Source organism: Ammodytes marinus, assembly GCF_949987685.1.
Source record: "Ammodytes marinus genome assembly, chromosome: 22".
Lineage (NCBI taxonomy): Eukaryota > Metazoa > Chordata > Actinopteri > Uranoscopiformes > Ammodytidae > Ammodytes > Ammodytes marinus.
This window is the reverse complement of record NC_137226.1, coordinates 11,430,122-11,444,678: the sequence shown is the minus strand read 5'-3', so window position 1 is coordinate 11,444,678 and position 14,557 is coordinate 11,430,122. Positions and strand designations below refer to the sequence as shown.

Sequence of the window (14,557 nt, the reverse complement as noted above, 5' to 3'; positions counted from 1 at the left end):
GTGCATTCCCATTACCTCACTAGGATGCCTGCAATCATTATTTATCCTTTATTTTTCATCCATTATTTATGAGAGCCATGGACTCACACTCACCTATTGTACTGTTTGCACTCTTTGTGAGTGACTGTGGGAGAGAGCATCAGCTAAGTGGCTAAATGTTAATGCAGTACTGTATTTAATAGTGCTGCAGTTCGCGTCCCTGCTACCCAGATGGTCATCTGTTTTTCCTTCAGCACCGTCCAGCTGTAAGAGTTAGTTCTGCTGTACTGCTATTACTCATACATATAAAGCTTCCTTTTATGATAATTAGGCATAAAATATTCCCTGTTTTACAAGAGGGACTGGATACATTATTTAGTTGTGTTTTCTTAGTTGTAAGTCTCTGTTGCTCGTACTGTTACTGTATATTCTAGGGGGAAAACAAGCACATTAGAGTAATAACATTGAACAAAAAGCTGCAAAACAATAGAGGGTAAGGGCACTATGAAATGCAGTTTGAGGCAGTTGACTTGCAGTAACAGAGGAATCTTGAGGCTCTTTTCAGGTTCCAGTGTGTTGAGCCATCAGGTCGTCAGCATCCTTTTGAATCTGGGAGTTTGAAGGGGCACGTTGTTTTTTTCACTCGGGGTGCGCGACAGCAGTGAGAATGTAAACATGTGAAAATTGTTTTGGGGTATTCTTTGCCCCCATTATTAATCTGGCATCCAAGATGGTCATCAACATTCTACTACTGCTGTGTGTCTGCAGCTCACCTCACTGCCCCCTTTTTTCATTCTCGCTTCAGATCTCAGCATCAACATTTTTCCCCTAATCTCCCTCCAACTCTTCAGTGTGGGTTTGTGGCGGTGTGTAAGGCTGCATGTATCCCACTATGATATATTGCTGCTGTCAAGCCTTTAACTTTTCAACCGTTTCGATCCTATGAAAAAGAGCCTTACTTTTTGTTAATGATCAAATATTTTTTCATTTTTCTTTAATGTTTCTGTAAAATACTTTTTTTTAGCTGAAGACGATAAATCTTATCTAATGACATCATGACAAAATGCAAATTGGAACATTTCAACGTGGCAATGGCCCATTTCTCAAGCACACACATTTCCTTGAATATAAAGTTTCAAGCAAAGGAAAATAGTTCTCCACCTTTCAATAGAAACTCTGCCATTCTGGTGAACGCTTGTTGTCAAAATTGCTTTTTTCTCAAACTCTGTGAATATCTCCTCAGGATCCAGTACTGTGTGAGCGTTGGAGAAAAAAAAACCCAGTGAAAATACACAGCCTAGGTTCTGTAAACAAACCCTTTGCTTACAAACCCTTTGTTTACATACCAGTTTACAGAGCCTAGGCTGTGTAATAAAAAACATTTTTCAGCACACACAGTATGGACAGGTAGCGGAATGTGAGTAGATATTCACTGATTTTGCCAAAACTGACTTGGACAACAAGCTTTCTCCAGAATCGCTGACTCCACCTATTTAAAATCGGTTATTCCCTTGCCGCAGCACCACCTCAAATCCGTAATCTTTCTCTTTCCCAGGTACATCTCCCCGGCCTCCCAGCTGGTCATCACCTTCTCGCTGATCTCAGTTCAGCTGATGGGGGTCTTCGTGTGGTTTGCCGTGGACCCTCCGCACACGGTGGTGGACTATGGCGAGCAGCGGACCCAGGACCCCATGTCTGCGCGCGGCGTCCTCAAGTGTGACATCTCCGACCTGTCCCTCATCTGCTCCCTGGGATACTCCATCCTGCTGATGGTGACGTGCACCGTCTACGCCATCAAGACGAGGGGCGTGCCCGAGACCTTCAACGAGGCCAAGCCCATCGGATTCACCATGTACACCACCTGCATCATCTGGCTGGCCTTCATACCCATCTTCTTTGGCACGTCACAGTCCGCAGAGAGGGTGAGTGTGTGTGTGTGTCTGTCAAGTCATTCCTACTATATAAATTACCTGCATAATTTGACTGCTGCTTTGGATATTTCCTTTGTGACCTACAGGCTGAAACGAGTGTAAGTACATTGCAGTTGTGTGTACATGGATGAGATCTAGGCTGTGTCTGCTAAGCTTTTCAACTTTCAACTTTTCACTATCTCCGGTTACCCTGTACATGACCTGTTCAGGATTTAAAGGTACAGTGTGTAACATCAGAGTATTTAGCAGCATTAGTGGTGATATTCTAGATCCCAAAAAGTCCCCTCTGTGAACCCCTCCCTTTCAGATAATTTACAGAAGCTATGGTGGCCGTCAAGGACAATAAGTTTGTTACTAAAGATGGCATCATCCACCACTTCCTCAAGTCTTTCCACAATATTAATTCATCACTTGATATTGTGAAAAGGTGAAAGACACCCATTATACAAAAATGCATGAGTCCATTATCCCATTGATGACGGCTGCTGCGCGATGCCACATTGTATCTCCTGCCTGATGCTGCGTCGCGCAGCATTGTTACTTGTTATTGAAAAATGCCAATAAATGATACACACTGAACCTTTAAAGCAATTTTCTTTAAACATCGCAACTACAGTAAATAATGACTAAGGGGTGAGTGTGTGTGTGTTTCACAGGCCTCAGCACACCTGTGTGCATTCATGCATGGTTTGACTTAATGTGTGATACTAATGTAAATTTGTGTGACATGTGTTTTTACGAGATAACAATTCTCGTCCAGGTGGGTTGTAATGGTGTGGTTAATGGGCTTTTCTCTGTGAGTATGACTTAACCCTCCCGAGCCAATTTTGCAGAACTATCAAGTTTTGGACTAACTTTTTTGAGAGATACATTTGCATGTATTGCTATTCCCGCCTCCCCTGACAAGCTTTCGGAGATCAGAACTGCATCTCTTGGAATTGACGGATAGATATATCTTTCAATTGTAGCTATACTAATGGCTTAGTCCAAAATCTCCTTGAAATCCCCTGTCAGTACAGGCGGATTTACTGTCTGGTTGATTGACAGAATCCATGCCTTGGTCCAGCCTTTTAGAGGGTTGTATTGTAGAGCTTATTCTTCCTACGTTTAGTCAATTATTGATGGTTGTGCGATTCAACTTTTACAAGGTGAAGTTGTGTGTGTTGTGCGTGGCAGCCTCTAAAGCAGTGGTTCTCAAAGTGCGGCCTGCGGGCCAATGGCGGCCCGCGGAAACATATCTGGCGGCCCGCATTGAATTATGTAAAAAAATAAATAAATCATATTTAATTTTTTTGTTTTTTATTGAAACACACGGAGGGGATGCGTCCCCCGTAACAGTGAAAACGGTACAGGGGTCGAAACACTTAAATATCCCTCCTAATTGTTTATATTCATTCCCCAATTATTAATAATAACACCCCTACAGTGGACCGTACCATCTTAAACTTGCGAAGTTCGGCTGGCCTCTGCCTCTCGTTGCAGACGGCTGGTCAGCCTCCCGCAGTGCAGCAGGCAGTGTAGTGGTCCCAATGTAAGTTGTTAGATAGTGAGCTTGTCCAGCCCAATACGATGCACTTTCTCACCTTCAAGGTGAATTAGATTAGGTCAAGTGTCTAAGGATGGATGCTAACATTATCTGGTTTCTAACTCTTTTGCCTAAAGTTTAGCTAACAAGCTAACGTTAGCTAGCTGCTGATAGCCATGGAACTATCTGCCTAGTTGACTGCTGATAGCCCACCCTGTTTATTTCCAATGTATAGTGTCATAATAGTTAACACTGCTGCTGCATCATGAGTAGTGAGTCCTACAAAAAAACACTCCAAAAGGTGATACGTTTTCAATGTGCAGAAAGTTTTGAACAATAAAGTAGAATAAATATTTGAATGCAATACAGAATGCCTCAGTGCCTTACTGATTTATATTCCATTAGATGTGTCAATGGGAGCTAGTTGTCTTTTCCTTAACATGTCCACCATAAATAAATACATAAGACACAAACTTACTGCATAAAAATTAACCAAAATGCACAAAATTAAGTGTTCGAACCTCAAATTTTTATGGGGGACAACCCCCAGACTCCCGCTTTTAATGTCCCCCCCCCCCCCCCCATGTAGAAATGAAACCTAGCCCTTCATTTATTAATTAAAATGTGTAAATTACACATTATTGGATGCAGACCAATACATGGAAACTTTAAAAACGCAAAGACGCTGGCCATTCGGAGGGCCTCGGTTCAATGTTGGGTTCCTAAATTGGCCCTCAGCTATCAAAAGTTTGAGAACCCCTGACTTAGACCATATAAAATTGACAGCAAAGTGCATAATATGTGAGCTTTAAGGGAAAATCACAGCAACAATAATATTCAAATGCATAAAATAAAGTTAACCTTCATCCATACTGCTCATGACTACCCGTTTTCATTGTGTTCTTTACCTTAGGGAAACAATCAGGTATTAAAGTGGTTGACAGATTATGTGCCAGCCTATCAGATGTTTCCTTTCACCCATATCAGTTTAGAAAGAGAGGATTTAGGAGGCGTGTACACACATACAATCAAACAAGCTAATCTGATTCATAATAATGTAGTGTATACCAATACTAAACTATTGTGCTTACATGAGCTAAAGCAGCTGCGTTTTTGTATTGATTCCATTTATTGATAGTGCGAGTATTCTCGTTTTAACAATAAAACACTCCATACGCTCAATGAGATTCAAGGCACATGCATTGATTGCAAATGTCACAGGTTGTACATCACAATGTTTTCCTGTAAATGTGCACATATTGTAAATAGAAGAGCAGTTTGCACGGCGGAGAACAGATAGATAGCAACGCATCATTCACATGTTTCAAAGGTAACATAATATGCAAGCCCCCTCCACACACACACACACACACACACACACACACACACACAGGTTGTGTTTTCATCAATTCCGAGGACATTACATAGGATTGCCCTAACCCTGATCTAAAACTTAACCTAAGTCTACCCTCACTTAAAAGGAAGTCTTCACCCTAAAATGTCATTATTACGTGATGGGGACTTCAATTTTGTCCTCAAAAGGAAGATACGTCCCCACCATAAAACTGTGTAAACAAAAACAGTTCCCCACAACATGAGTAATAGCAGCCCCCCCCCCCCCCCACACACACACACACACACACACACACACACACACACACACACACACACACTGTAGTAGGGATACAAATCCAAAGCTGTTTAGTCAAAGGAATGTACATTGCCAAGGCAAAGTCCTTCCATCTACACAATTTCCAATGTCAACGTTTGGTCCCCTTCTGCATAAACACTGAATAGCCAAGTGTCCACTGAAAGTTCAAGTGCTCCCCTCCCTCTCGCTCCATGAAAGAGGCAGCTCTTACGGTCTCCCACTATTTCGGATGTCAGTCGGGCAATTTTCATTTCTCCCTTTTCCTGGCCCATTTTCCTTTCAAGGCAGGCGGGTGCCAGCATCAGTCGCATGCAAAAAGCTGACATCAAAGTGATCCCGTCTAATCACACGTCAGGGAAATCATACTATTGCTGGATGTGTCATGTTGTTTATTTCTTTGCTAGCTAGCTCGCTTTCTTTTTTTTCTTTTTTCTTTTTTTTACCCACAAGGAGCCGAGGAGTATTTATTTATGCAATAAGTTTTCAGACACAGCTTTTGTATTTTTCCATGCCACCCAATTTGCACAATTATAACCATACATACAGGTTACCCTATGAATGCTGGTAGACTCTTACCTCTATAGTGCGTAACTTCTGTTGCCCCCATGAGGAATACTGAGTAATTACAACCACACTGTCAGTGCATCCACGTGAGGTAAGCCTTCAGTGATCGCGCATGGATTTAGTACCTTTTACTGTACAGCCAGGTTTTTTCTTAGCAGTAGAATCAACAACTGGAACATTTCCTGGGTGCTTCTATAGTATTTTTCTGAGCTCCTGAGCCAGTGTTGGGGGGGGGACACCAGTTTGTAAACGCTACCATACTGAGAAATACAGAGAGTTATGTGGAGCTGATAGGCTTAATCAACTTTGTGTCAACTCGTTTGCCAATGGCTTGAATGTAAACGACATTCATTAAAATGGAAAAGTTATGCACTGTAGCTTTAAGCGACTGTGTGTCATGGCACCTTTCAGGGTGTGCTCATGTGTGTGTGTTGTTGCATATGTCACTGGTGTGTGTGTGTGTTTCTCTATGGCTTCATACAGTATCTGATGTGCTGAAGAGTCCTGTCTAACTGGTTGGGCCTGGGCAGCGTCCATGCCGTGTTTGTACAGCCTAATTAGAATGTCCACCAGTGACGTCTCGCGCATTCCCGTTGAGTGAGTGTGTTTGTCTGGTGTGCTGGATTTAATTGGAATGTCCACGGTGCACATTTTCCGTTTGCCTATGTTGTTTCTAATTGGAATATCCTCCCGGAGTGTGCCGGCAGCTGGCTGGCTAACGGAGAGAGCAGAAGAGAGGGAGGGAGGGAGGGAGATAGACGAGCGAAAGGAATAATAGATAGATAAATAAATAAACAACATCCAGGTAATGATGTGTCTGCTGATGGGGCTTTAATGAGGAGAGCTCTACCAAGGGGCATAGGTTGAGTTTGTGACGGGGGATGAGGGAAAAGGGGTACAATGAAGTAAGCTGGTAGTTAGATGACAAACCATGACTCACATAATGATAAGCTTTGTCATCAAATGACCATCATGCTCTGCCTAATCATTCTCCAGTATTGTCAGAGGAAGTATTACAAGTATTACAACTACTGTATTAATTTGTGAGCAGTTAATTGGCCGCTGTGCTTCGACACATCTACTGATTATCACTCGTAGGCCGTATTAACAGTACATGGCTAAAGTGGCCCAATTCTGATCGTATCCTCCCAAGTGGCACACATCGGATTTGAACTATGCACCTGTAAGCAGACAAAAAGCACATGGCATCTGATATTCTCTTTCTTATATTCCCCTCAAATGTTTCCAATATTTTTTCAAACCACAAAAGATGCTTCGGAAAAGCAATTAGCTTGAATTATAATTTCTGTCTCCATTATAGTCACAGTGCAGGATCTGTTCACTTTTGGCTTGTTTGTTCACTCGTTCACTTTCGTTTCCGGTAATCAAACTCTCATTTGCTCACATGCTGGTTGGTCAAAGTGTTCCGGTAAGGAGGTGTAAGCACAGGGAATGGATATGGATTTTCTTTTTGAAAGACAATGTAAGCAGGCAGTCAAGAAAACGGGATATAGGGGGGGGAAAAATCTGAATTGATCATCAAGACAAACTAATGTAAATACGGCCTTAGCTACTTAGCATGAGCACACGCCTGGTGTGAAATGGACATGAGCAAGAGCTGGACATTCCTACTGCAGGGTGTTGGTTTGTTAATAGCAGCTTAGCTTGTGAAGAGGCTCCCGTAGAAACACAGGCTTGGTGAATGGCTGAGTGGATACATCACAAATCTATATAGTTTGACGGGGGGCTTGGATCTCGGGTGTTATTTGATAAGGATCCAGCAGGCGGGCTTTTGCTGCTGCTTTTCACTGTAACTGAGGCAGAATGCATCTCTGCGGGAGACTTTTAATCTTTACCTCGCCTTTTTGACAACAAGAAAAGCCTGAACTTAAGGGGGTGATATGGCACCAAGGGTTTTTACTCATGAGACCAGAATGTGTGTGACTGTGTGTGTTTGTTTGGAACTATACTATTTCAACCTTTTGAGGGGTTGCAATGGCATCCACTTGCCTCTCCATAGTTACTGTTTATAAGCCTATATTGCGTGGGAGGAAGCGCTGGATCTTTCTCTGTGGTGCTGTGAGGTCGAGCGGAAAAGGGAGTAGAGTATAGAGATATTGTTGGAAGGTGCTGTCTGTGTTCATAGCATTCCACATAAATACATCTGACATTCCGTAATAGCGTATGGGTGGAGCAAAAACCTGCCAGACTGTATGTAACTGCCAGACTGTATGTAATTATGGAGAGATATTTTTCTGTCGATACTCTAGTTATGTGGTTAATAAGAATGGGGAATAGGGTAACATTTTCAACATATACATTTAATCATGAAACTTTGCCTTGATTACTTACTTAAAACAATATTTTTGTGTGGTACCTATATTCAGAAATGTTTGAAATGTAGCCGTATCTCACTTATTATGCATACATTTGCGTCTTTCAAAAAAAAAAATCTAAATGTTGGAGAACGCCAGAGTTAAAATTGTTCTGTTGTTTTTCGAACACATTAGAACAGCTTTTGGATACAGCCTTTTTGCTATGTGTGTACAGATCTTGAAAATGCATTTTCATGCACGGTTTTTAGGACATATCGTATCATAAATCAGATAACTAACAACATATTATGGACAAATCCTTCTGTAATAACCTTCAAAATAGTGCTAAGAATGACTATGGAAAGCGTAGATCTTTTGTATCAAGAGAAAAAAATAAAACATTGAGATAAGGCCCATTGAAGATGTCCCAGACGCAAGAAAACAATGTTTCTTGCCTGCCGTGTCTTGCAATCATTTACTAAACTATTCAGACTCGACATTCTGCCCTCGCCCTAATTGTTCTGTCCTGGACTCACTCATAGTCCTACTTGCTTCTCTTTCCCTCCTATACTGTATTTACTTTTCACTCAGTCCCTTTTCTACAGCCTCCTATGTTGGTACCTCTGCTTTGTCCTCGTATGAACACCCTCCCTCTCATCCCTCCACCTTGTCCTGTCTCTCGCCCTCCACACTCTACACTCCCTCTGAATGCTCAACGCTGCTCTGAGTCATAGTGGAGGAACTCAAAAGAAAGAAAAGATAAAAATTGAAAGGGAAAAGGAGGCAGAGATTGGGTAGGGTGTGTGTGTGGTGAGACAGCGTTATGCAGAAAAAAGGATTGCGAGGGGGAAATCAAAAAAGGGAGAGAGAGAGAAGAGAGAGAGATGCTTAACCATCACCAACGGGGGAAGTATTGTTTTGAAATAGGTCATGCTACCATGCGGAGGCTGCCGGCTCCAAACAGCTTCTGCCGCACCCTGAAGAAACAGGAAAGGTTGCGTGTGTGTGTGTGTCTGTGTGTGCCCGGTGTGTTCGTGCATGTGTGCTTCCCTCTGCCTCTCTCTGCTTGTTGTAAAGCCCCTAACCACAGGGTACATCCTCTCTCCAGCTCTCTCTCTCTCTCCCCCATCTCATGGATAGAAAAGCATTATTTTTCTTCTTTCTTATCCTTCCCTCTGTCTCCTTCACTTTATCTCTACCTCTCTTTCTCTCTACCCAGTGAGCCACCTCTCCTGTTCTCCAGATGTCTTTAAATATGGTCAGCTTGTTATCTCCTGCCTCCGACAGAGGCAGAGGGAACCGCCCCGCTGCTAACTGCAAAACCCGCTCACTGTGCGTGCGCAAGTGTGTCTTTTTCTTTCACAGCATGCGTGCGTTCCGATATGTCTTTCTGTTGTTAAGTGTGTACCGTTTGCTTGCACGGAGACACATTAGAATGAGGTTATTATTTCAGAAGAAATTACTGTACACCGATAGGGGAGCTGTGGAGGCATTCCCGTATTGTGCACCTTTTCAAAGGTCACCTATTATGCAATATGCACTTTTTCATGGTTTTCCAATATTCATATGGGTCCCCAGTGTGACTAGAAACCTTTACCTTACTGAAAACCTGTGTTTTAACACCCTATTCAGATTGTAGCACCATATGATGTCACAAGGGGAGAAGCCACCTCCATCCCCCCATTTCCAACCTAACTAAGCACCATCTCCACCTGTGATAAGTGCACCCCCAGATACCCCTGAATTTAACTACAGTCATATGAAAAAGTTTGGGAACCCCTCTCAGCCGGCATTATAATTGACTCTGCTTTCACAAAAAAAAGATAAAAGTGGTATGTCTTTCATTTACCAGGAACAGCTAAGTACTGGGATGTTTTCCAAACAAAGATTTTTTGAAAAGCAGTATTTAGTTTTATGAAATTAAATAAAATGTGGAAAACTGGCTGTGCAGACCAAGAAAAGTACAAGAGCAGCATTTGCGGGGGATTGTGAGAATGGTTGCACACAACCCACAGATCACCTCCAAAGACCTGCAAGAACATCTGGCTGCAGATGGTGTATCTGTACATGGTTCAACAATTCAGTGCAATTTGCACCAAAACACCTGTATGGCCGGGTGATGAGAAGGAAGCCCTTTCTGCGCCCACGCCACAGATACAGTTGCTTGGAGTATGCAAAAGCTCATTTAGACAAGCCAGATTCATATTGGAAGAAAATGCTTTGGACTGATGAGACAAAAAATAAGTTATTTGGTCATTAAAAAAGTGCTTTACGTGGCGAAAGGAGAAAACTGCATTCCAAGTAAAACACCTGCTACCTACTTTCAAATTTGGTGGAGGTTCAATCATGCTGTGGCCACTTCAGGGACTGGGGCCCTGGTTAAAGTGGATAGTCGGATGAATTCAACCCAGTTTCAACAGATTATTCAGGATAATGTTCAAGCATCAGTCACAAAGTTGAAGTTGTGCAGGGGTTGGATATTCCAACAAGACAATGACCCTTAACACAGTTCAAATTCCTGCAGAGGGAAAAGTACAATGTTCTGATATGGCCGTCGCAGTCCAATGACTTGAATATCATCGACAATCTATGGGATGATTTGAAGCAGGCTTTCCATGCTCGGCAGCCATCACATTTAACTGAACTGGATCGCTTTAGTATGTAAGAATGTTGGATCCAGACACTCATCACAGGCTACCAGAGGCGTCTAGAGGCTGTTATTTTTGCAAAAGGAGGCTCAACTAAGTACTGATGACATTTTTCTTTTGGGGTGCCCAAATGTATGCACCAGTCAAATTTTGTTATGATGCTTATTACATGTTTTCTTTATATATTCCAATAAACAAAATGACACAGCTGAATTGCTTCTGTTTACCTAAGGTATGTCATATATGTAAAGGTATTTGCTTCTTTGAAATCCCAGCTAATGATTAACAAAAATCCCCAAAATTAGAAGGGGGTCCCAAACTTTTTCATATGACTGTATCAGTTAGATTCAAACCAGCAGATAGATTCAGGGCCAATCAGAGCAGACTGGGCTCTTTGGAAGGCGGTGCTTAAATAGACAGGCTCTAAAACAGACCTTTTCAGTGATATGCTAAATAGGGGAGATTCAACAATGGCACTGTGTAAGAAATACGAACGCATTTGGACACTACACAATGCAAACAGTTTCTTAAAGAACCCCAAATTAAAATGATGAACCTCAAAAGGAGCATAATTTGCGACCTTTAAAATGTCTGATTTGCAAGTACAAGACTGTCTTTTTTTTCCACACCAAATGGTTTTTTGACCTTTTTTTTATGGGAATCTTAGTTTTTCTGTTCTTAATCGCGGACATGAACACCTTGGTTCACATTAGTATAGGCACAGAGTGAAACAATCAGGTGTGCAGTACAGCCTAAACCCACGCTCGCTTGGGAACAGGCTGAATTCTCTGCAGTGTTAGTAATGGAAGGACAGAGCAGTATGAATCCAAAGGTTCAGTCACTGAATCTGCTATTCATCCAAACCCTTTGCACTTTGTGTCTCTCAAGGCCTCCCATTCACATTATCTCTGACACATTCCCCATCTGTCTCTAACACACATCCACCCACCCAGACACACACACACACACACACACACACACACACACACACACACACACACACACACACACACACACACACACACACACACACACTACTGTTTAATCTTAGACCAAAGCAAGTCCCAACTTTCGTTACCGCATAAATAGCCCCTTTGAGAGGTGAAGAATAGCAAATGGCCTCACTTTGAGTAATATTCATCATATAGATATTTATTTTATTTTCGTTTTTCCCCCCTCTCCCTGTGATTGCATTTGGTCCTCGGGAGTATATGAAGAACACGCACAATCTTTATACCTGTCCTCACAAACCCATTTCTGCAGCTCGCATCACACACTCACAAACACACACACACACACACACACACACACACACTGTCGCGGCTCACCATTCTCAGACAGATTTATGGCTGTGACTGTGGTCCGGTGGGGAAACGGTGACCGCCCAGATCTTTACCGGGAGTAACCGTTAGTAATCAATCTGCAGTAATCTGAGGAGGTTGGGAGAGACACAGGAGGAGAGAGAGGCAGAGTAGAAGTGACTCACTGAGCGGCATGGGGGTTGAAAGGGGGAGAACAGCAATGTAGAAAAAGAGGGATGGAAGATGAAAGGCGGGAAGGCAGTTGTGGTTTGGGGGGCAAGAGTGAAAGTACGAGGCAAAAACGCAGCAAACAAGAATGAATCCGAGAGTGGGAGTGCAGAGTATGTGTTACATCAACAACTGCTGCAGACAGAGAGCCAAAGGAGGGTGGAGGATATACATGTACAGAGCCACCAAATGCTAACTGATAATAGAGAGAAATGTAGAGTATATACTTAGCCTACTACTTTTATCATTCTTACTGTTCAAATAATTTTTTTATCATATACAGTAATATGCCCTATCATTTGTAATGTGTGTAGGCTATGTGCATACATATAGGGGATGGGGGGGGGGGGGGGTGGTCTGATTGTTCTCATGTGTTATAATTCGTAATACATATCCAATGCTTTGGCAATACTGATTTTTACAACAGCCATGCCAATAAAGCTTATTTTTTTACTTTAAGTGTGTTAAAATGTAGATAATATATAAGGAGGAGTAAAATGACAAAGATAAACAAAGATGGACGAATGTGTGAATAGTTGGGAAGATCGCATTGCAGGTTTTTTTTTTTATATGTAGCACGCAAATTATTAATACCATTACTGCATTTTGCATACTGGCCTGTAGGTGATTCAGCTGCATCTCCATTCAGACTCTATACAAATCTATACCTGAACACAGCATTTGCCTAAACATTGTCTACATTCACCACGATGCAACAAAGTCAGCGTAATGCATCATGCAGTGCATTTGGCACCAACATGAAATCCTAGCCTCAAATGTAAACAGTGAGATGTCCAAATTTGTCCTAATAGTTGAATAAAAATGTCAGTAGGTTTTTGTTCATATTTTCAGCAATGATTTATGCATCCCCAAGAGGCAGAATTACCCTGACTTAAACATATCAGGTCATATCAGAGTCACACTCCCAAAGCAGAAAATGTGTGCTCATTTGAAGAAAAAAATGTAGTTTCATTTGAACAATTTTCTGGCTGAAAAGTGTGGAAATTGGACAAAATTGCAAACTGTCGAACAAAAGGTCGAGATTGGTTGCCTTTGCATTACAGTGATTTATTCCTTTTGCATTATACAAAGCATGTTATTACATGGTATAGTGTTGAAGTGGGTAGGACGGTCGTCCACTGGGTTGCAGGGTTGGTGGTCTGATTCCCCGCCACATGTCGAAGTGTCGCTGCAAGACACTGAACCCCAAAATGCTCCCCAGTTACTGCCATCGGTGTGTGTGTGTGTGTGTGTGTGTGTGTGTGTGTGTGTGTGTGTGTGTGAATGTGGAAAGAAATGTAAAGCACTTTGGGGCTGAGAGAATCGACTAACAAGCGCTATATAAGTCTAGTCCATTTACCATTCACCATTCAATAGTGCCTAAATTAGAATGCAAAAATACCCCATGTACAATATAAGTACAATAATTTAAATGGAAACATGGAGCAGGTATGGGGCGCTTGCGGGAAAAGTGGAGACAGTCTGTATGTGTGAGCATTAAGATGTCTTATTTTATTCAGTGAGTAATTCTGAGCCACAAGGTTAGTGACAAGACATGATGTACTGTAGAAGGAACTGCGTGAGTGCTGACTTGTGGATGCAAATTTACAAAATTCCTGCACCATTTGTGTGCAAAACCCTCATGCTATTTTATGGTATCAAATACTTTCTTTTGGTTAAGTTTTTAGGAAGCAAATTTAGATTTTTTTAGCTGCTACAGTAGCAACACACATGGATCAAAGTAACACATCTGCTTAATGTTTTCTTCCCTCCACTGAAACTAAACGTCATTTTGTCTTCAGAATGTACCATTCCTTGGGGTGATTATTGTCAGCAGGCTGTGTGTGGGGGGTTAGGGGAAAAATACATCATTTCATTTTTGCAAGGAATAGGTTTTGCAATCTTTTCCAAGGGGTCTGGTGGGATTTGGTTGTTTGGAGACAAACAGCAAGTGTCAGATACTGACATCAAAACAGTGAGATGTTGAAGGATGGGGGTGGCACCCATGGGGGGAGCTCACACACACACACACACAGACGCTTGCAGTCACACACACACACACTTAACACGTCATGTATGCAAACACATAAGCACACTCAATGCTCCCAAACGCATTCATTTAAGTGCACTTACAGTACATGCAGACACCCACGCGCTCGCGGGAACTCTTCTCTCAAGCGAGGAATACAAGCTGGCAAAGAACTGTATAAATCTCAACTTCTGCACAAAATTCTCTTTCAAGGCTCGATGCAACCGTCATCTCTGTCCCCATTACACCCCTGTTAAAAAAAACACTGACATGGCAGACATCATCATACATCCGGTTGTTTATTCTGTTTATTTTACCACATCCGCGGTATAACTGTCATTTCTTCATCCATTCGCACATGTCAAGCTGAGAGGAGGGACGGGAAA

General features: G+C 42.2%; 1 protein-coding gene across 1 annotated transcript in view; it reads left to right on the top strand.

The window, feature by feature from the left end:
• The window catches only part of grm8a (glutamate receptor, metabotropic 8a), a gene marked incomplete at both ends in the record, with an annotated part of 148,040 nt that overhangs the window by 120,597 nt on the left and 12,886 nt on the right, over positions 1–14,557 (top strand). Inside the window, one exon of the mRNA XM_080050953.1 lies at positions 1,535–1,901. Within this exon, the coding sequence (XP_079907079.1) occupies positions 1,535–1,901 (367 nt within the window). The remainder of the gene's footprint in view (positions 1–1,534; positions 1,902–14,557) is intronic.